The 21,560-nt window shown below is 39.0% G+C and overlaps 2 protein-coding genes across 2 annotated transcripts in view; one reads left to right on the top strand and one right to left on the bottom strand.

Annotated features, from left to right (window-relative positions):
• Positions 1 to 2,830, bottom strand: part of FRK (fyn related Src family tyrosine kinase) — a 48,466-nt gene extending 45,636 nt beyond the window's left edge. Inside the window, exon 1 of the mRNA XM_005490690.4 lies at positions 1,750 to 2,830. Coding sequence (XP_005490747.2) covers positions 1,750 to 2,180 — 431 coding nt within the window. The 5' untranslated portion in view covers positions 2,181 to 2,830. The remainder of the gene's footprint in view (positions 1 to 1,749) is intronic.
• A 13,842-nt stretch (positions 2,831 to 16,672) lies between these two features.
• The window catches only part of NT5DC1 (5'-nucleotidase domain containing 1), a 126,857-nt gene continuing 121,969 nt past the window's right edge, over positions 16,673 to 21,560 (top strand). Inside the window, exons 1-3 of the mRNA XM_005490688.4 lie at positions 16,673 to 16,988; positions 18,878 to 18,969; positions 20,574 to 20,645. Coding sequence (XP_005490745.1) covers positions 16,896 to 16,988; positions 18,878 to 18,969; positions 20,574 to 20,645 — 257 coding nt within the window. The 5' untranslated portion in view covers positions 16,673 to 16,895. The remainder of the gene's footprint in view (positions 16,989 to 18,877; positions 18,970 to 20,573; positions 20,646 to 21,560) is intronic.

The following is a 21,560-nucleotide window of genomic DNA, read 5'->3' as shown; positions in this document are numbered from 1 at the left end:
ATCACTAAAGCCAAGTGACTTAGAAAGAAATCTGAGAAAAGACAACATGTCTAAGCCACATTAATCTTGCTGTGAAATAAAAAGTTTATTTGGGAGAAATTACTTCATCTGAGAGCTGGAAAAACTCTCCATTGTTTCCTCTCCAGTGTTCTAACAATCTATGGAGAAAAAAACTTTTCTTGTAACTTAGTCTTTAAGGGAGAAAGGTATTTAAAAAAAGTAAAAAACAATACAATTGATTCAATAACAAATAAAAAAACAGAGGTTACACAACAATGCACTTCAGCAAACTTAACTTTGTGTTTGAAGCTCTAGATATAGAAAGATAAGGACATTAGGAGCTGAGATGTTGTATAACTGAGAAAAATTACTTTCAAAGTATTAGCAGCATGAAGAAATCTGATGACTTCTAAGAAAACTAGCTCTTGAAAGAGAGCAAAGGCCAACCTGAGCTAAATTAGAGCCTAACACCATTTATCTAGTGATTCAGAAACTGCCTTCCCTGTAGATTAATTTCTCCAGCTGGAAGAAATTTTTTGAACACGACCATTGAAAATGTTGTCTGCCTGAATACAGAAATAGAAACAGCTGGTCAAACTCTGGAAATTAAGGTCCTCAGGTTAGAGATTAATCTTAGAGTTGCCCTAAAATGCCTCCAGCAAAAATCCTACAGCTGATAAAAGACTAGTATAATCATATCTGAGCCAATTTTTCTAGCCTGTGGCAGTACAGTGGGCAGATCAGGCAGTGGGCAGAAGATGATGTTTCAGGTCCAAATGAGATTTAACTGAAAGGCTGCATCACCATCCCTCTAAAGTCAACATTCATTCTGAGACTAATAATGAATGTCGCTTATGGCATTTCTTTACACAGTGATAATTTTTTCCAAAATACACCTCTGGAACTGCAATCACACCTATTTCAGAAAACATTGACTTCAACACACAGAAGTAACTGTACAGTCTAGGCTGATTCAGATCTTACTCATCATTACTAGGGAGCCAAGTGACTGATTCTGTGAGATTCCTGGTCTATTTCAGAATATTTAATAAGATCTGGCATGCTTACAAGGGGCAGAAGAAGATAGGATGGATAATTAAACTCTGTGAAAATTTAATAACTTCATCTGTAGTCTGTTGTTACATCCACTTTTGCCCTTTGCAGTACTCGCTGCAGTTAATTTTGTCCTGAGAGTAGAGATTCGCCTCCAGAGAAGATGCACATAGTCTAGAAGGAGCCATTTGAAACTTATCTGCTAGGGACTCACCCATCATTTGGAAGAAGATGAAAAGGTGTAAAGGTAGCTTGCTTTAACTGATTAACTGGTAACTTTGCAGCTGGTTAAGCTGAACACATATTCAGAGCAGTGGTCATATATTTCTACTCTCTGGGTGTCATCTGATACACAACTTTATACAAATAAAAATAATGAACGAACACAGCAGTAACCAACTTATCTTCCCAGGTGATTTTTAAACTACTGATTAGTGTACATCACAGAAGGAAATTATTTTAAACAAAATAAAAACCCTCCACACTCTGCCTTCAGTAATTTATTTTCCTGTGGCCACAGTGTCTTTTCCTTGTCCATGGCAACTAGCGCTACCACCTGTAGGATCACCAGAGGCTGAGTGTGGCAGGGTAGTACCCAGCAAGAGAAAGGGCCATGAGCTGTCCCAAACCCATTTAACATGACAGAGAAGAGCTTCATTTTGCACAACATGAAATGAAGTAACATGGGTTACTCACGGCTCAGCTTCGATGCTCTGGTCAGCAGCAATGTAGTTGGCAGGGATGTAGCCCATGAGCTTGCGGCCAGGACAGACTGACCCCTCTGGCAGGAGGAGCTTGGCGTACCACCATCCCTCATGGGATGCTTTCAGCACTTCCAGCTTATCCCCAGCTCGGAAGCTCAAGTCATCCTCCGTGCGAGCATCATAATCGAACAGAGCCACAAAGTTGCAAATGTTTGCTAGCCTCTGGCCAGGCAGTGGAGGTAAAGGTTTTTCTTTTATCTTACTCTCTAAGTCCTTCTGTCCTGCTTGGAGTTCAGGTTTTACCACAGCAATGTTGGCAAAGACCTGGCCCCCTTTGTCTTCCTGCTCACCATTTGTCCCACAGAATAAGCAGGGAAGGTAACGCTTCAAACGGGGACAGTGCTTCCGGAAGAAGTTTCCCATCTTGATACTTTGTTGCTTCCTCTGCTTCTGCTTTTCTTTTGATTTTCCTGGTTGCAAGACCCTTAGACCAATTTTTGCACCATCCACATCTTATCTTTTTGCAGACTTCTTCTCCCCCTTCTCCTTTGGCATAAAATGAAACAACTCTTGGCACAGCTGGAAGCTTCTCTCTGGGTCCCACAGAGAGCTCATTACAGACGGCTCCCAGTTAGGGAGTGAAACTTAAACATTCAAGTGCCAGCACAGATATGGAGGGAATTTTTCACTTCCTCTTCAGAAAAAGGAAAGCAACAAATCAGCTGTGCTGGGCTGAGCTCTGAGAACAAAGTGTGAGCCTCTTCTGTTACAGCAAAACAATAAAGCCAGAACATGTAAATAAGGAAGGCTTTTCAATTCTCTCTGCTCGGGATGGGTGTTTTCTTATCTCCGATGTGGTCTGGTCATGTGATCAGTGGTGAATGTCTGCCTTGGCAATGATTAACCAAACTGACCTGCCTGCTTCCTCAGCAGTCTGACGTGGACAGCTTGAATGAATATTTCCTTTAGCTCCCGGTTTGTGCTGGTTTCGGTTCGCAGTTTGCTCCCCTGAGACTGGCAGACGCCCTCGGCAGGAGAGCACCTGTGGCTCCTGCCCTCACTTACACCCAGGCGCATTCCCTGCCAAGCACCCGCCCTTCAAACAAACACTACGGCGCTTTTTTTTTTAATTTTTTTTTTTTATTCAGCTGGGATGGGCACTTTTTACAAGGAAAACCAAATATATATGGCTTACAGTAATAAAGCAATATATTTTACGGCATTCCTTATTCTGCATTTTAAGGAAACCAAGGCACTAGCCAAAAAGCATTTCTCTAGGTGGCTGGCTGATTATATCAACCCCATATAAAAATAATGGCTGTTTTCCAGTCAGCTTGTAAACAATGACACTGCATTAACCAGTATATTCCCATTTCTAAAGTATCTCTAATCCAGCATACAGACCAAGCATGGGTGTCTGGATACTGTGTGGCTGTGGTAATGCAGGCTGAAGTGCTGGCCATCACATCACAGCAGTGCAACTCAAGCTTTGTAACCCCTGGAAATCACCACAGCCCAGAGGACACAGAATGACTGGAACAGGAGCAGGAAGCACAGAAGATACAGCGAGAGCCTGTCTGCACATAATGGTGGCATTTCAGTAAAAGATAAACTTTTACAGATCAGCGTCTATTTATTGAGATCAATCAAAACCCACTCATGGACCTATAACTTCCTGGTGATTATAAAAACGGAGTCCTATATTTTTCTTTTCTTTCCTTTATTGTGTTTTTTTTTTTTTTTTTTGGTCAGGAAGCTGACTTCTGTGGTTTAATTTTACTAGAAAGAAAGCACCTAAATAACAGAAACCAAAGTCACTTGCTTTCATCTTATCTCTCATTCATTTGAGTGAGGATACCAGTGGCAGAGGCAGTAGGCTACTGACCAACTAGAGACTGTGGGATGACTAAAAGATACCTCTATTGAAAGTGATAATATTAGTATCATGTGCATCTCCACTGACACTCAAGAGGAATGAGAAACTGCTTATAAACACTTTTGCAATGCTGCCAAAGAAATTAAATAGAGGAGGAAGTACCATACTCATCAAGTGACCACTAAACTTCATCGTCTTTAGGGTTTGATTAAAAAAAAAAGGTATGCTGATTTGGCAGATTATGATGATCTTCTGTCATTTCTGTAGCACCACTGGAGACGATTTTTCACCAGGAGTTATTAACCATATGTTAGTAAGAACACAGATATCCAAGAGACATTTGCTTTTCCTTGGTGTGAATAACACTATCCAAAGGAAAGAAAAGCCTATATTGATAAAGAAACCATCTTTGTTAGTCTAGTTTAAAGAGTTGATTACATTTACTGAAATCAAAAAATATTAGAAACTACTACTAAGTAATCTCACAATTTTCAGTTTGTATCATTTGATCTTATTTTTCCTATAATGGTTTTTTGTTCTGGCAACTTGGGCATTAATTTGACAAAGCTTTGGAAACTCATTTACTGATAGTTTCTTCATGACAACAAAGGCATTTGCATCATACAGAATCAAGCTGTACAATGCACAATCATTTTCAGGACCAAGTCCCACTTTTACACTCAGGAACCAATATACAAACACATTAGAAATCACACTGCATTCACTGAGACCACTCAGATAAGTATTTATAACTGGTGCTACAACAGGGCTTAAGCCTACAAATGGTTGTGTATATGACTACCTTATCTCAAAGAGTTCCCGGCATTAAATTCATCTTCTCCCTCAATCTGTGTCCCTGCTTGGTTTTAGAAGAACAGAAAGACTTTCTTCTGAAAGTGATCAATAAATATAAATCAGATTCTTTTCATCCTGGTTTTCAGGACCAGTTCTATGTATTAACCAAGTCGACTTTAAAAAGCAGCCATTAAAATCATTAATCAGATTTAAAAGACTTCTCAAAAAGAGAGAAGATTAGTTGCTGAGAACCACTGAGCAGATTTCCTATCCCATGTGGGAGAGGACAGTAAGTGAGCTGTGGTGGCCACACTGCAGCAGCTTCTGCAAGGGTCTTTGTTCCCATTGTGGTGACTTTATTGAGGATTCACTGCATTTCTGAAAATAAAGAAGTTCTCTTAATAGTTAAGAGACTATATAATTTTATCACAAGCAAGAAAAGAAAATTAGCATGTAATAAAAATGTTCTTGCTGGTTTTACAGAACAAAATAAAATCTGATAAATCCCATAATCCTGATTTTCACATTCATAGTTTGGAACAAATGAGGGTAATCACATATATTCAGGGGCTTTTCAATATAAACTGTTGTCCAAGCCCTCTGCATTTGAATTACATATAATTTGACAGAATAATCTTTGCATTACCTATTCCTTGGTTTAACTTACTTCTTTTGCCTTGCATCCCACTATATTTTCCGTTTTTTGCAAATCGGGCCAAAGAGTTCTGCATTGCTCCTTGGCTTCCTGTAACTTTATTTAATTTGTTTAGAACAATTTAAATTGTAAAAAAAATAAGCCACTGGAGGTAGAGTGATTGTAAAAGACTTAATTAGAGATATTGATTAATTTTATTGGCAAAAGTGGTTTAAGAAGAATGCAAGGGTCTCACCTATTTTGTGCAGCCAGCAATAGTTAACAAAAAAGATGAATTTATTATAACCAGAATGGCACATTTACAGTATGAATACTGAAATTTAGTATTCTGGTCCCTATATTAAAAAAAAACCCCACCAAACACTAATACTGTAAGTAATTTCTTAAAATACGCAACACCTTGAAACGAAGACTGATCATTTAAAAGCTGTGTCTGACAGGACTATATAAACTTAGACTTTAGAAAACAGAGAGAGTCTATTCAATCAAGCACTACTTCCCCCCTTCATGCTAGGTTATTTCCCATTTCTTTTAGTGTATATTTCCTTGTTCCATAAAGAAAAGAGTGTACACTGATGCTATAGGTTTGAGGATAACAGATATTTGAAGTTACTTTTCATGTTTTCTATATATTGCCTATAAAGTCCAGTATAAGTAAGACTCTTGCAAGGAGCTTTGCACCTGCTTAAACAATTAATTTGAAGTCCTCTAAATCCATTAAATCAAATTCTAATTAACTTAGAGTCAATATCCCTTAGGCCTTATTCTACAAAACAATCCTGTTTAAACGCAGTGGTGAAACATATTTTTCTTAGTTGACTGAATGGACAGAAGAATAATGTGCTAACATTACATCCTTTAGTAAACTTAGTACAAAACTAATCTGCAACACTGACATTAATTGAAGTGATCTTAGAATCAGGTCCTGCTCTGCATGAATTAAGGTATCAGACTAAGTTGTATAAAATAAGTACAGATAAGATTTGAATCCACAATATTTTAAAAGCCTCATTTTGATAGAAGTTCTATTTGTGTTACATGCCTTCAAAAATTATGTTGTATGAGTTTGCATTACAGATAGTTCCTACATTTATTGATTTGTATATGGTCTGTGTGGCACTATTGGCATGAATACATAAAAACTTAGGAGTTTCAGAAAAAATGTACCCTCCTTTGACACATAAATATGCCGGTTCATATTTTAAGACAAGGAGTGACATCACTGAGACTCAGTCTTCAGTACTGATGATACATGGTGTTTGAAACCATTCCCCTACATCATGCAGAGAATTGTAGTCTGAACAGCTCTGCTGGGGAAAAAAAAAATATTCCAAGGCAATATCCATCAACAATTTATTAATGAAATACGAGTCAGTTGAAATTGGAAATTGAAAAAGACAGTGGTATTTCTTAATGAGATCACAACAGAAACAAACATTTTCATTCATAATTGCATTGAATTCTGTAAAAGGAAATAAAGACTCCATGTAAGGAAATTAGAAATTAAGATATAAAATACAAGAATTGTAATTAAATAATCTATGATTCCTGTAGCATCACTTTCTATACAGTATAATCTTTTTCAAGGCAGAAGCTATGCTGCTGCATTTAATGTATGCTAGTTTAAATATTCGACATTATTACCTTGCTTAAAAAAATTTCATAATGCATTACAATAAAGCAAGTCAAACCTTTCAGCAAAGTAAAATATTCAAATAATGTGATCTTTAAAGAAGTTAGCAGAAAACCAAAAGCATATTGCTTTAAATCTGTTCTTGGGGAATAATTTAAATGACTAACCATTTTAAAGTTGAGTAGTTTTTTTAAGGTAACAAACTGAAATAAAGCACAGTGGTTTTTTTTATTACAGCTGTCTTTTCAGCTATATTTCTTTCCATTTGCACATTAAAATGGAACATATTACTACCACTTTGTAGCTTTTTTATATTCCTTTTAATCAGCACTTCCATTTTGTTTCTCTAATTTGCAAGTTGCCTTTTTTCAGTGAAAATAAATTATGTGTGTGATCTTACTCTTGACAAAATTGTTTACTCTTATTGATTAATAACTTTCCTGGTTTTGTCTATTATCTTAAACCATAAATCCATGAAGACATAGAGTTACATTTGATTCTGCATTTTCCAACTTGAAATCTTTTTGCATTTGTAATGAGAAAACTCTGGCTATTTAATTCCAAAAGGCTGATCCAGTAATCCATCTCTACCCTAGAAAAACATTAAAAGTATACTTTCAAGTGCTTTGGTGATGAGGGTTGCTTATTTATTAGCTGAATTTGGGCCTGAAACATGCTACATCTGACAACAAATTAACAGAGAGGAATAAGGTTCTGTCAAGGATTGACAGAATAGAGACTTCCTCTATTTGTCCAAACAAACAGATCCCACTTTGCTCAAATTTAATGTAAGTTTTGCCATTATCTGCAATGGGACCAGACCTCAACCATTATTTTTCATTTCATTGTACATTATTCTAAATGATATACAGCCCACAATGTTAAAAGTTGTAACTTAATTTGCTTTCTATGAAGCAGCCTCTCTGAATAAAACCAAAGAGCTGTAGCTCTCTAAGGCATGAACAACACTTCTAATCAAATTTATCTCTGTGTGGGAAAAAATATGGCAAGTGGATGACAAAGAATTATCAGCAAGCATGACTTTGCCATTCTTTTAAGAAAATGTACTCCAAAGCTGACCCTGCTATGAATAGTTTTTAAATTTGGAATGTGTATTTATTTATGAAGATTTTATGATGGGTCAAGATCGTTTCTCACATAACTCTATCAAAGTCTGTATGCTACAACATAGATGACTTGAGAACATGATTTACCATTTATATCTGAAGTTGGAATTGCATCAAAAGAAGCAGACAAGTCCAAACAGAGATGGACATAAAGAAGCAGTGTATCCAAATATTGTAGTCATTGTTCCACCTGCGAGTGAAAGTGCTTGGGGTTTTTTTCCAAAAATAAAACCAGCACTCTCTCCTGACCTTCACTGTACCTCAAAAAGGCAGCACCTCACAGAAAGCTGAAATTTACTATTAGAATATATTGATATACCATATAAAGGAACACATCTTATTAATAACTTAAGATTACTGAAATATGGCATGCAAAACCACTAGAAAAACCAGCTGTTAATTTTAGAATAGAATAGAATAGAATAGAATAGAATAGAATAGAATAGAATAGAATAGAATAGAGCAGAGCAGAACAGTTCAGCTGGAGGTGACTTGTAATGATATCTGCCTGACCACTTCAGGACTGGCTTAAAGTTAAAGCCTGTTTTAAAGGACAATGCCCAAACGGTTCTTAAACACTGACAGGCTTGGGGTGCCAGCTACCTCTCTAGGAAGACCATTCCAGTTTGACCACACTCTCAGTAAAGAAATGCTTCCTAACCTCCAGTTGGAACCTCTCCTGGTTCGACTTTCAACCATTTCTACACCCTCTGTTACTGGATCTCAGGGACAAGAGATCAGCATATCCCTCTCTCATCCATCTTACTTTTATTCTTCCTGCTAATTCATATTTAAACAAAATTCATTTCCACGAACTGTGCATACATTAGGATTATATATATATCTAAAATCTCTCTATAGGAAAAGGACTGGTTCTGGAATCACTTCCTATGACTATATGAATCCTGTGCATGGTCCACCCACCTTCCTGACTAAGTGGTCCTCTCTCTGTGTATGTTTTCTAAATAGTTTTCTGCTTCCTGTTTCTTTCTTTCTGCTGTATCTGCCCTTCACAGTGAGATGTTGTATAAAGAACATTAAAGGTAAGACACTTTATAAGCCACAGGAAAGGTGCCCCACAGCAACCTCAGGATGTGCACTTACATATTTTCCCTATGAAAAGTAAAGGATAGGCAGAAAGAAAGCTTTAAAGCTGGGATATGCTTCAAAACTATGTTAGGAAGTAGCAGACAGGTATGTGTTGCACAAACTGATGCAACTTGTCTTGCAAATATGTATTTTCTTACTGTTCTTCCTTTTATTTTGTTTCAATATTCTTCTCTCTCTAGAGATGTAAAAATTTCTGTATAGTTTCCTGCCTCCTCTTTTCTTTCTGCTTGTCTTGCACAGCTGTACAATGAGATGCTGTACAAAGAACATTACCCAACATCCAAGACATGATCTTTATAAACACAGGGAAAGGGGATGGGAAGCCACCAGCCTTGGTGATACTCACTCTCAATAAGGACTTCTGATGAAGAATTCTGTCACCTTCTTTCTCTGAAAATTGTTTCCCAAATTCATATTCCTTTGTCTTTGCTTCCACAGCTTTAAACCTTATCAGAATTGCCTCTCCCCCTGTCAAGAACATGAAGGTATCTAAATGTCTAAATGCTGACATACAGTTTTCCCAAAAACAGAAGAGATTGCTCTGACCTGCTTCACAGACACACATAGAAACAGAGTACATATATTTCAACAGTTATATCAGCATGATAGACTTTTCTTGATGTTTAGTATATATTCCTCTACATCACCTCCTTCTTATCAAAATACAGCATACTTATTTTTATCCTTCCATCAGACCACTACTAGACATCTTCTAGAAGCAGAACAGTAAACATGAAATCCCATTTATATTCAAAATAAGCTCTTGTGTTTTAGATTTATAAGCATTAATATTAGCTTTTTGTTATTACAGCCCCAAGAAATATCAGTCTCATTATAATCAGCAATGAACACACACAGAAGAAAATATGTATTGAATAGAAGATCAAATGCCCCTTAAAAAAAGAGGATTTATAGTTAAAGAAGGAAAAATTTGACCTCTACTCATCATAGTCATAGGATAAAATCTGGTCTTGAAAATCCAAACATGGTAAGGATTGTAATTAAGTAACTCATATGTTAGTTTGAAAGCACAGATTTCAGTGTTATGCTACAGTGTGTTAAATTTTTCTGTACTCAGTCATAGTAAGAGCAAAACTAGAGCAACATGCCCAGTTTTTGATCCTGTATTCCAGGAAATTTGATAATGACCAATTTGATAATGGAGTGATGAATGAAAACATCATCCAGATTGAGAATCAAAGACAAGCCAGCTCAAAACCCTTCAGCCTTTAAGAAAGGAACTTAAACAACTTAACAAAAAGAGTCTGTGGGAAAACATGGTAGCAGCCTTCAAATAGATGGAAGTCTGGTGCATGTGGTTCTCACATCTGCTAGGAATAGGACACAACACAAGAAAAAAAGATGCATTAGAGCAACAGAGACTTTGCTATGAAATGAAGGGAGGGAGAAAACTCTGTGTTCTGCATGTAAGGACTAGTAAACACTGGAAGAAATTGCCTCAGTGGCTCTTTCAAAGGGGCACTTTTAAAGAAGTAGACAGTTGACTTCTAAGGGTGTCTGTAGTTGGATTGATCCTGTCCCAGGGCAGAACATGGCTCTTGTTAGGCCATTCCTAGTTCTGTTATCTGCCAGTCTGCAGTGTTATAGCTGTGGCATTTCCCACTGGCTGTTCAATAGCTCTGTTCTTTTGTGCAAACTGCGTAATGGAATACATTAGATTTTTTTATGCAATAACCAGCAAATGTCAGGCTTGAAATGCAAGCCTGTAACCTACTTGGACAATTCAGAAATCTTCAGAATGTCTGAATTAGACATATTCCTGTTTTACTTATGAAGAAATTGAAGCCATAAGCAATTTATATTATCTGTCCATGAATACACCACGAATTAATGGAAAATGAGAACTGAAAATGAGTAATCTTCTGGATTTTACACTTCACATTGTAAATATACAAGTAGGCCCAAAGGAAGAAGAAAAAATCCCAAACATAGGAAAAATAAGACAGTGTCCCATAGATCATAGAAACTGCACTGTTCTCTCCCCATTAAATACAAAAGGGTGTGTTTTGGAAGCATATCTTCCCCAAAAGTCCATATTTCTAGTGCAATTTCTTTTGAATAAATGTAACATTCATCCAGATAAAAAAGAAAAATCTTTCAAAGTACCTTTAAACAACTATGCAGAGTTTTAAAATATATCCTCACTAAGGGTCCAGCAATCAGCCTTGGTTATTAATCATTCTGACAAAAACATTGATTTTCATTTCCTTCTTTCATGTTGTGTGGGAACAGCCTGAGGTAGATTACAAGATCTGAGAGAGATGATAAGGACAGTAAGAAGGCTTTTGAGAGACTCTGAGCACCTAGTGGATTACTGTCTGTTTAACCTTTTGATGAGGTACTGGGTTTAGTTTTGGGAATCTTGTCTGTTTAGCATCCTGATTTTCATTTCTATGCTGGTCAGATAAAATGTAGGGAATATAGTACTGAGGTGCCAGATGTAATCAGATGTCCTAATCTCAGCAGAACACTATAAATTGTTTGTGTGTAATTCCACTAGAAAATTGATATGTCCATATTTTGTACCATATAAAAAGGCTGCTAAACATCCCAATAAACAGAAAAACTTGTGAAGTCATTGGAATTTAATTGAACATTAAATCCTGATCAATACTTAAGTAAATTCGCCAAGCTTCTCTACCTAGTAACAAGGCATCCTGTGTGCCACAGAGGGATGCCTTGAAAATTATTTAGTATTTCGTTCAACTTTTTAAAGTCTGCTAAGGAAATAGTAAGTGCTAGAGACTGTTTTTCCAAGAAAATATATTCTTGACAGATTTCACTGTCTTGCAGAGACAAAGGTTATCCCTAAAATAAATTAGTGTTAATAGACCTATGTCTCCCAAAGTATCACTCTGTCATACCCTACTTCTTATGTGCTGAGTTTATTCCTGTGATGATTCCTAAACAAATGTTTCCTTCTTAGTGTCCTTAACTTAAAATCATGGAACCAAATCCAACAATCCTGTTTAAATGCATGAAGAATCCCATTGAAGCATTATAGGATGTTTCAGGGTGGGGATGCTGGGCTGTGAGGCATTCTTATACCTGTGCACTGAACAACTGCATGGGTTAAAAGCTAAATCAAGTACAAACCTGAGTACATATCTTACCAGGGTGCTAAAATAGAATATATTTTTAAAAACCCCCAAACCCAACACTTTTTGGTTTGACTAATGTTACTCCAAAAGTATTTGCATACGTTTTTTAAAAATCAACAGGCAAAAATCTAGAATGTTCTGACCTTACTTCTGCATGAGAAGGTGTTCCTTTTCTAAAGTGAAAACGATCTGTATTTGTTCAAATTCTTATTTTCACATATCACTATTACATACTCTTCGGTAACAATATGAGAGCCCCTCCCTTTTTTTTTTAAACAGAAAAACCCCTTATAACCCTTGCCAAAATAGACAAACGGCTGCAACTGCATAGCTGGGACAAAGTCAACTTACAGAGTCCTAGGACAATGCACACGAAGTTTAAGGGAAGTGAAATAGACCAAGGGCAGACGATTCCCAGCTAACTCCAAGGGATGCTCCAATGCATTGTACTGCTGCCCCCTTAAGGACAAAGAACGCGAGGAGTTGAGCTGCTTGTCCTGCTCAAAGGCCTGCAACTTCTGTGCGACAGCTAGGATTTGGACACAGTTCTCATGCCTCCATGTACGTTACCACACTCAGTTGTGTCCCCTTTGCTCTCCAGGCTACATTAGTAAGCTCTTGTGTTTTAAAGCTTCATGGTGTTAGGAGCCTGTTCTGCATGGAAAGCAGGCATGATGCAGCAGATGGAAACCAAAATGCTCCTTTTTTGTATTTCTAAAAGGCTTTGACACACTGAATCACTCACTTCACATGTGTCCTGCAGGTTGCCAAACATTAGGGTGCTGAGGGTGTGCAGAAGCCACTGCCCTCTCCTGCAGGCTCCGTGGGGATCTGTGCATCAGGGGTTGAGGGCTGGAGAGGGAATGTCCCTCCAGGCAGCCTTGCAGCCCCAGCCTGAGGGATGCTGGTCTTCAGGTGTGCCACACCACAAGCAATTCTACCTCTGTACAGAGTAACCAGTTAGTCATTTCGCCTACTAGGACAGGACTTGTGATTTTTCCCAATTTGCCAATTGCCACATATTTACAACATAAAAGAAATTATTGTGATGCATAAATTAAGCATGGGGCACCCTAAAAGAAATTTGGTTAGGACCTGATAGCCCAACAGTACAACTTCAGTTATGTGGACATCTCTGAGTGTCTTATGGTGCTATCAAACCTGAAGGACAGTGCTGAAAAAGTGCTGTAAACACATTAAGGGACTTCAGTTTTTGCAGAGGATTTTCAAAGGCAGCTCCTCTCTGAGAAAGGCCCTAGAATGGGATATCAGAATTCATTTGAAAGGAAGAAACTGAGAGACAAAACACTTTTAAGACAAAAGAAATACTGAAGATAAATGAGAGAATATGGTTCTATCTTCTCTTTCCCCAGAACTGAAGACCAATTCTCTTCATCAATATTTTCTCTATTTCTTGTTGTCAAATTTTCTGATCTTATCTTCAGCTTCATGTATCTGAAATTTAACTTGCTGAATCCCTCCATGGGTGAATATTGTTCCCTACACAAAGTGGTTTAAGATAAGTATGATTAGTACTATTGTGTCGTAAATTCTATGATAGCTTATCATTGCTATCAATATAATTGTCCAGCATTCACGAAATCTGGATGTTCAAGATTACATTCAGTTGACAGTGAATACAGTCACCAGAGGGTTGGACTAGGTGATCTTTTAACCCAGAAGATTCTATGATTCTATCAATGAATACATAATTTTCTGTATCTATTCAGATGTTTCAATACCTCAGTGTGTTAAGTTGCTTTTTTTTGATGAGTTTTTTGTATAAAATGCTTTACTGGCATAGCAAGAAAATGGCATAACCTAAACACTATTTGGAAGCTACCTGAATCCTTTTCAGGAAAAAAAAAGTAACTGAAATAAGATAGCTGTACTGATAAAATCTGCAAGGCAGACAAACTTTATATGAGAATAGTGTGAAACACTAACTGTGGGTGACCTTTTGGACCCTCTGAAGTCAATCAAAACTATGGCCATCAACTTCAGTGGAACAGACAGGAATTTGCTGTGTTTTCTGAAGTGAGCAGCTTTAGGAAGATAAATTGTCTTTTGCTCTCTTTTCAGCTGCTGCATCATCTGGGTAGTTATTGTCCCTGTTGTGTGTGAGGTCCTGGATGTGCCTTTTTTGTATGCTTGGGTTTCACACATGTTAAATTTTTTTTAATGTATTTAGGCATATAGGTATTTCTTTAACATATGTCCAAAGCACATATATGTATCAATATTTATACATCATTTATGGTGTGTATACATATATAATGTAAGGTGTGGGTATATGTTATATGGTATGCATATATATACATATACAGCAGCATTAGGAAGCATATTAATGTCTGTGGGAGATTCTGAGAACCCTTGAGAGAAGCTGCTGCCGTACAATGGGCTTTGGTAAAATTACATGTAATCCATTTCTATCTTGCTCTGACACCTTAAATGCTCATCCTGCCCTACTGCTAGCATTTCTGAACTTTATTCCTAGTTTCTATATATGTTCCTGTCTAGTTCATTTCCTAATCTGATACTGAACTTCTCAGTGGAATTTTTAAATGCATGTGAGAGGTGATGCTATTAAATTTCTCTCATCTGTGTCTACCTGAACAAAGCAAACTGAATCATAATATATAAGTACATTGTAGCTCTTAATATATAAGAAAATTGTATCTATTTACTACTTGAATGTATTTTCAAAAGTGTTTTTCTCTGTAATACCAAAGTATCATTGAGTGATCCTGCAAAAATCAAATCATGATTTGATATAATCAAAGTTTCTGCTACAATCTACTATGATTATGAGCTCCAACTTAAACATCTACAAAGCACAGCCCTTACAACTGTGCAAAGGTAGGCAACACTGGAAAAGATGACTTGTATTAAATGTTTTTTAACAATTTCTCTCAATTCAATGATCCTTTATACTATTCTATTTATAGCCACGCAAGAATTTTAAAAGAAAATATATATGTATTTATAATCAATAAGAATTTTTTATGTTTTGTGAATCAAAACAAAGTTTTGATGGTGTCATTGACCTACTGAGAGGAAAGAATTGAAGAATAAGGAGGTTCTTCAAACAAGGCTGTCAAGCCCAGTTGTTTTAGTATCTTGAGTCCAGCCTTTGCTATATTCAAGTTCAACCACTGAGAATAAGACTACCTCAATGCAATTCTCATCTGTTTGTTGTTTGCCTTTCTCCAAATGTAGTACTTTCTTTCAGACAGCACTTTCTTTCTAATTGCACTACAGCAATTATTTATTCAGCAACTACTTATCAAAATCTCATTTATGTATTCTGGACACAGACTGTACTGTTCTTAATTTTTTTTGTTTGACTACCAAAACTTCCAATAAATTAAAAGGTATCTATAGAATTACCTATGAAATTTTGGGTTTACCACAGCCAAATGCACAGCATAAGTGGTTCACTGTATACAGTTTACCCTGCAGGGACTTTGATACATAGAATCAGAAAACAGCTTGCCCTGGAAGCGACCTTTAAGATCATCTGGTTCCAACCCTCCTGCCATGAACCTTCCACTGGATCAGGCTGCCTGGGGCCCCATCCAACCTAACCTTCAACTATTCATGGGATGGGGCATCCACAACTTCTTTGGGCAACGTGTTCCAGTCCCCCACCACCCTTATAGGAAAAAATTTCTTCCCTATGTCTAACCCAAACTTACCCTCAGTTTAAAGCCCTTGTCCTATCATAAATGCCTTTGTAGAAAATCCCTCTCCAGCTTTCATGTAAGTTCCTTTAGGTGCTGGAAGGCTGCTGTAAGGTCTTGCTGAAGCCTTCTCTTCTCCAGGCTGAACAACCCCAGCTCTCTCAGCCTGTCTTTGTTAGAGAGGTGCTCTGGTTATTTCATTATCTTCATGACTCTCCTCAGGACTTGCTCCAGCAGGTGCACATCTTTCTTATGCTGGAGGCCTCAGAGCTGGATGTAACAGGAGAGGAGTAGATGGGCAGAATCCCCTCCCTCCCCCTACTCTCCACATCTCTTTTGATGGACACAGTTGGCTTTCTGGGCTGGAAGTGCACATTACCAGGTCATGTTGAGCAGCTTCTCCAATATCCCCCAAGTCCTTCTACTCAAGGCTGCTCTCTGTCCATTCACTGCCTGGCCTGCACTTGTGCTTGGGATCGTCCTGACCCAGGTGCAGGACCGTGCACTTGGTTCAGTTTCACGAGGTCCCACCTCTCAAGCCTGTCACGGTCCCGCTGGATGACATCCCTTCACTCTAGCGAGTCGGCTGCACCACACAGCTTAGTGTCATCACAAACGTGCTGAGGGTTCATAACGAAGTATTAAGTAGAGTTTTTCTACTTTTATATATGCTAATCGTCCCCGGTTGCGTAACCGTTGCGGTGTGGCACCGGCTGTCCTGCCACTAACCAAGGCTGTCTCCTGTTCCCCGCTGCTCCCTGCTCACCATGTCCACCAGCGCACACACCCCCCGAGGACTCGCGGTCTGCCAGGCGAGCGGGGCTCTCCGTTCCCACGCCGGCTCCCGAGCGCACAACGCCGCGGCGGGAAGCGTGTTTTTCGAATCCGAGCGCTTGGCCACGCCTCCGGCCATCCCCCGTGCGCCCGCCCCTCCATCCCCGGGCTCGCCGAGGGGCTGTGGCGCAGGTGAGAGCGGCCCCGCCGGGGCGGAGCACAGCGGGCCGAGGGTGTACCGCGGGCCCCGCTCCGCTCTGCCCGGCTCGGCTCCGCAGGAAGCGCCGCCCGCGCTTCTTCCTCCTCCCGCCTCTTTCTCCTCCTCCTCCTCCGCCCGCCCGCGGCGGTGGCGGCGGCTCGGCGATGCAGCAGCACTTTTCCCTGGCTGAGTGCGACGTGGTGGGCTTCGACCTGGACCACACGCTCTGCCGGTACCACCTCCCGCAGAGCGCACGGGTGAGTGCGGGCGGCGCGGCGCGGCCGGGGAGCCGCGGGAGGGGCCCCGCTCCGCCCGCTGCCGCCGCATGCCCCGCCGAAGGCAAGCGGGGCCGGCAGCCCTGCGGCGGGGGCAGCGAGCCCGGGGCCGGCCCGGAACCTCAGACATCCACGGAGGATAAGAGAATCGCAAGTGCATCTCTCGCCGGGCGCTTCCTCAGCAGGCCTCTCTGCCCGAGCGGAGGGGACAGCCATGTCTCGTTCCTTGAAAATGGTTGTGCTTTCCTGGCCGTAGCGGCGCTGAGGAAAAGGTAGAGCCCGGCCGCTAAATCCAGAGATGCTGCAGAGTGAGGAGCCCGCAGCGCTTTGGACCTTTGCGAACTTTCTGGTGCTTGTAATAAAACGCCGAGTTTAGAGGCACCTCTGACTTAGCCCTGTGGTCTCTTTCGAAGAGAAATTGCTGCCTGTGCTGTGCGTTCCCGCCCTTGTCACTTTCGTTTTTCAACTCCCTGGTAATCTTGCACTGACTCGTCCTTCTCTGTTGATGTCAGGACTGTTCTGGAGGTATCTTGTGTCGTGGATGCTCATGGTGTCTCACTCTCCCCCTTTCTTTGTCTCCATTCACTTACAGTACATTTTGCACTGCACAGGACTCCCACGCTAATTGCAAGATAATTTCAGAATTTGGTATAGAAACAAATGTTTATGAGCTGTCCCATTTATTAATAGGCATCCTGTGGTGAAAAAGTGCATTGCTTCCCTTAGCTATGTGTGAACTTTAGTGGAGAGGTGTCTTGCTTACAAAGGAAGATTCAACAGTAACAATAAAGTGTAAGAGCTCTTAAATTTCTAGGTGGAAACTGTGTAACACTGGGCTTACTTTCCATATTCTTGCCATACACAAGCACGTTCCTTCTGATACAAATTCTGTATGATGAAGGCAAACATTAGACAATCGATTAAAAGAGTTTTTTAAAAATGCTAATGAACCAATGAGCAAAGTGGAGAAAAAATCCCAAAACTTTTACTAAACTTAGTACACTCTTTATCTTCTCACAGGAGACAGAGGCAGACTGACACATGCCCATTGTATGCCTCCTTATCTTTTGGAAATAAGAAATGCTTTAAAAGGCTCATAGGCCCAGCTGAAGATGTAGTTAGTTCTTACTATTCCAGCGTTGTCTTCCATAATATGTCTTTTCTCAGATGTTATTCATACTAAATCTAAGAGAATCTGTTGTAATTAAAGAAAAAAGGCCAGGGAACAGCTTTAATGAAAAAACCACAAGAAAAAGAGAGCAATTACTATTTTTGGACGCGGCAGCATCTCCATAGAGCTTCCTGTAAAACTTTACCCGCACAGTACATTAATAAATTGCTGAGTGTCGTGCTAGGCCATTTGAACTTAGAAATAATAACTGTTTATTCAGTACTTGCCTATTTTCTTCAAAATTAATTCCTTCAAATAGATTTAAAATACCCCTAAGGATAAATGTTTACTGGTTTGGAAGCTGCTTGTTGAATGTCAGTAACCACAACATTTTAAATTGAAAAAAAAAATAAAGCAAAAAGGATGATTGGGGAGGGGGAAATAGTGAGTAGCCTTTAAGTACTTACCATCTTGGTTTCCCAACAGTCTTGAAGCACAGGGGGGCAGTAAAGTAGAATGTTGTAATCTGGGTCGTGGTGAACACATTGCACCAGAACTCTTGTATGTGTTCCAGTCATGACTAAATAACCTCAGGCACAATTTCCCATTGGAGGCAGTGGGACAGCGCCCCTAGCTCCATAGTTTGATTTCACTTAGGAAGCATTAACACTTGCATCTTGCCGCTCTCCAAGGAAGCAGTGGCTTTGATCTCACTTCACTGATATAATAAATGCAATGTTTTTTTTTTTTTCATTTGTAGCTAATATATGATAGTTTTGCCCAGTATCTGGTAACAGAGAAGGGATATGATGAAGATTTGCTGACTCTAGCTCCAGACAGCTTAGATTTCTGGTGAGTACATTGAAAATAATGTCGTTCCTTTACGCTGTAACTTTTTTACAAAGCTCAGAGAACAGCTTTATTTATTAGGCAGTTAATGTTATGATTGTCAAGTGCAATGGATAAATCCAAAATTACAGTTTCAAATACTTGTTCTAAGTATTTGTCATGAGATACTTCTAACAGGGTATTTTGGAGAGGGAACTGAGCGTCTAAGCTTGCTTTGTCTGTGCTTCCAGCTGTATGGACACAAGCATTTTAGTCTCACTCTCTTTTATTATGTATCATCTTTGTCTTCTACATTCTATTCAACAGTAACCATCAGATTTTAGTCATTTTTACCCCAACAGATGCTGTTTTGTTTGTGTAAATTAGATTAATCCCAACAGGCACGGAAAGGTGACCTGCCAGGAGGTAGCCCTTGGGTGGCACATCAGGCACAAAGCCATGATGAAAAAGACTGAAACCCAAGTTCCTGCTCTGAATTCAGTGGTCTCTGAGCAGGAACTTAACTTGAATCTTGATATTTTTACTTGATAAGGTTATTATCTAGGCCGTGGGGGTGGAGACTTGAAGGCCAAATAACTGTTAGATACACATACATTTTTTTTTCAAATAATGTGCATATTCTTGTGTAATGGTTCTTTACCATTCAATATTTCACTGGACAATTTCCAATGAGATTAATTTCAACTTCCATGAGACAAGCAATGTATCTATATCATATTTTGAGGCCTATGATGCAAGAAATCCTTTTTTCAGCTCTAGATGTCTTGGGTTTGGTCTCTTATTGAAGTAGGAGGTTCATTAACATGGACCTGCAAGTCCACAGTGCTGGTAGCAAGTGTGTCATTGCTTCTTGCCCAGAAGTCATTCCTGAAAGGTTGGCATCTGCTTGCTGCCTTCATGGAATATGTTTTTTCTTTTGGGGGCCTCATAGAGGATGAAGGTGCCATTGCTTCCTCAGTCTCATCTATTCATTTCTATTCTAACCACTGAACTCTGAATTAATTTTTCAAAGAACCTAAGCAAATTTGGATCATAAGATTTATTAGGGAGAATTAGAAACTCTTGCCAAGTGTCTCCAATGATGTCAACTCTTCTCCCTGTTTGTGATGGCTAACATGGCAATGCTTCTGCTTCATATGTTCTTAGCTTACTGAGTTGCCTCATTTAGATTCATGTTCTACCCCTTTTTTCTGTAATAACTGGTGTAATCAGTCAGGTAACAACTAGAGGAGTTGCTGTCAAAAAAAAATTCTTTAATGGAAGTGATTTAAATATCACATTTCTTAGTTTGCTATGTTTAGACCTGAAACCTCCAGCCAATCTATATAACAGTCCCTAAATTTACTGGACATGAAACTGGGTTTATTTAGTAGGATTTTGCCATGTAAGGAAAATCCAGTTCTCATTGTAATAATATGCACTTTTGTGTAGAGAGGATTGTTCAAGCATGGAAATATTGGAAGAGTTGTGACTTGTTTGGTGTTCTGTAGCATCATAGCTACAGAAGCACCATAACTTCTGTAACTGCATATCACTATTAGATAAGAAGACAGTCCTCTGAAAGCATAATTTTTTTTGTTTCTTCCTTAAAATTAATTTATTCTTAGTTGCAAAGGCTTGGTGTTGGACATTGAAGAAGGAAACTTCCTGAAACTTGCAGAAGATGGAACAGTTTTAAGGTAATATTGACAATAAATCTATATAGTTAAATATAAGTTGTATTGTTAAATACATTAACATTTTATCTCCCTCTTAAATGCTATCTCTCAATTTTATAAATATTTAAAATACTTATTTCGGCATGCATTCATTTATTAGATGTAAAAGTTTAAATACTGTTTGATATTGTGGTACTTAGTTTCTTTTAATGTTACATATGGAGTCTTTTGGTAATGTTTTAATGTTAGCTGGTAGTAGATAATATCTCATTTTTAATAAAATCTGAGACTCTGAGGACACATTGATCTTGAAAGTGAATTAATTTTTTTGGTGGCTATCAATGTACTCTTTGTCCAGTTCTGCTAAAATCCTGGGTAAAGTTTTTCTTTGGATTGAGAGTAACCTGGTGTCATGGTTTGAGCCTGGCACAGAGCCAGTGCCCCCCATGAAAATGCCCTCACCCTGGTGTCTGCTGTGAGATGTGACCAGGAATAAGCAAAACAGGCTTTAGCTTAAACATAAAGAACACTTTATTACCTAAACTACAGGAAAATAGGGAAAAACTATAAGGAAAAGAAAAAAAATTGAAGACCTTACAAAAAAACCACTTTCCTCCTCCCCACTACCTGACTTTCTCAGTCCGATACATTCTCCCAAATCACCAACTGCCCAGCCTTGGCACCACACTTTAGTATACTCAAACTGCAGTTCATGAAGAGGAAAGGAGTCCTTCTTGTTCCATAGGCTTCCCCTGGAAACACACTGAAACCTCGTGTGCTTCCCTGTCACTTTGGCACCGCCCGGAAAAAAAGTCCTTTTGCCGCTTGTGACATCTTCCTTCCATGCCCAGTGCTCTCACCACCGCGCATGGATCAGAGCTGCTTTTAGGGTTGTCTTTCAAGGATGCCTTGTCTCACTCCAAAAAGGCACAGTCT

This window comes from Zonotrichia albicollis, chromosome 3 (genome assembly GCF_047830755.1).
Source record: "Zonotrichia albicollis isolate bZonAlb1 chromosome 3, bZonAlb1.hap1, whole genome shotgun sequence".
In the NCBI taxonomy this organism is placed as follows: Eukaryota; Metazoa; Chordata; class Aves; order Passeriformes; family Passerellidae; genus Zonotrichia; species Zonotrichia albicollis.
This window is presented reverse-complemented; position numbering and strand designations above follow the sequence as displayed.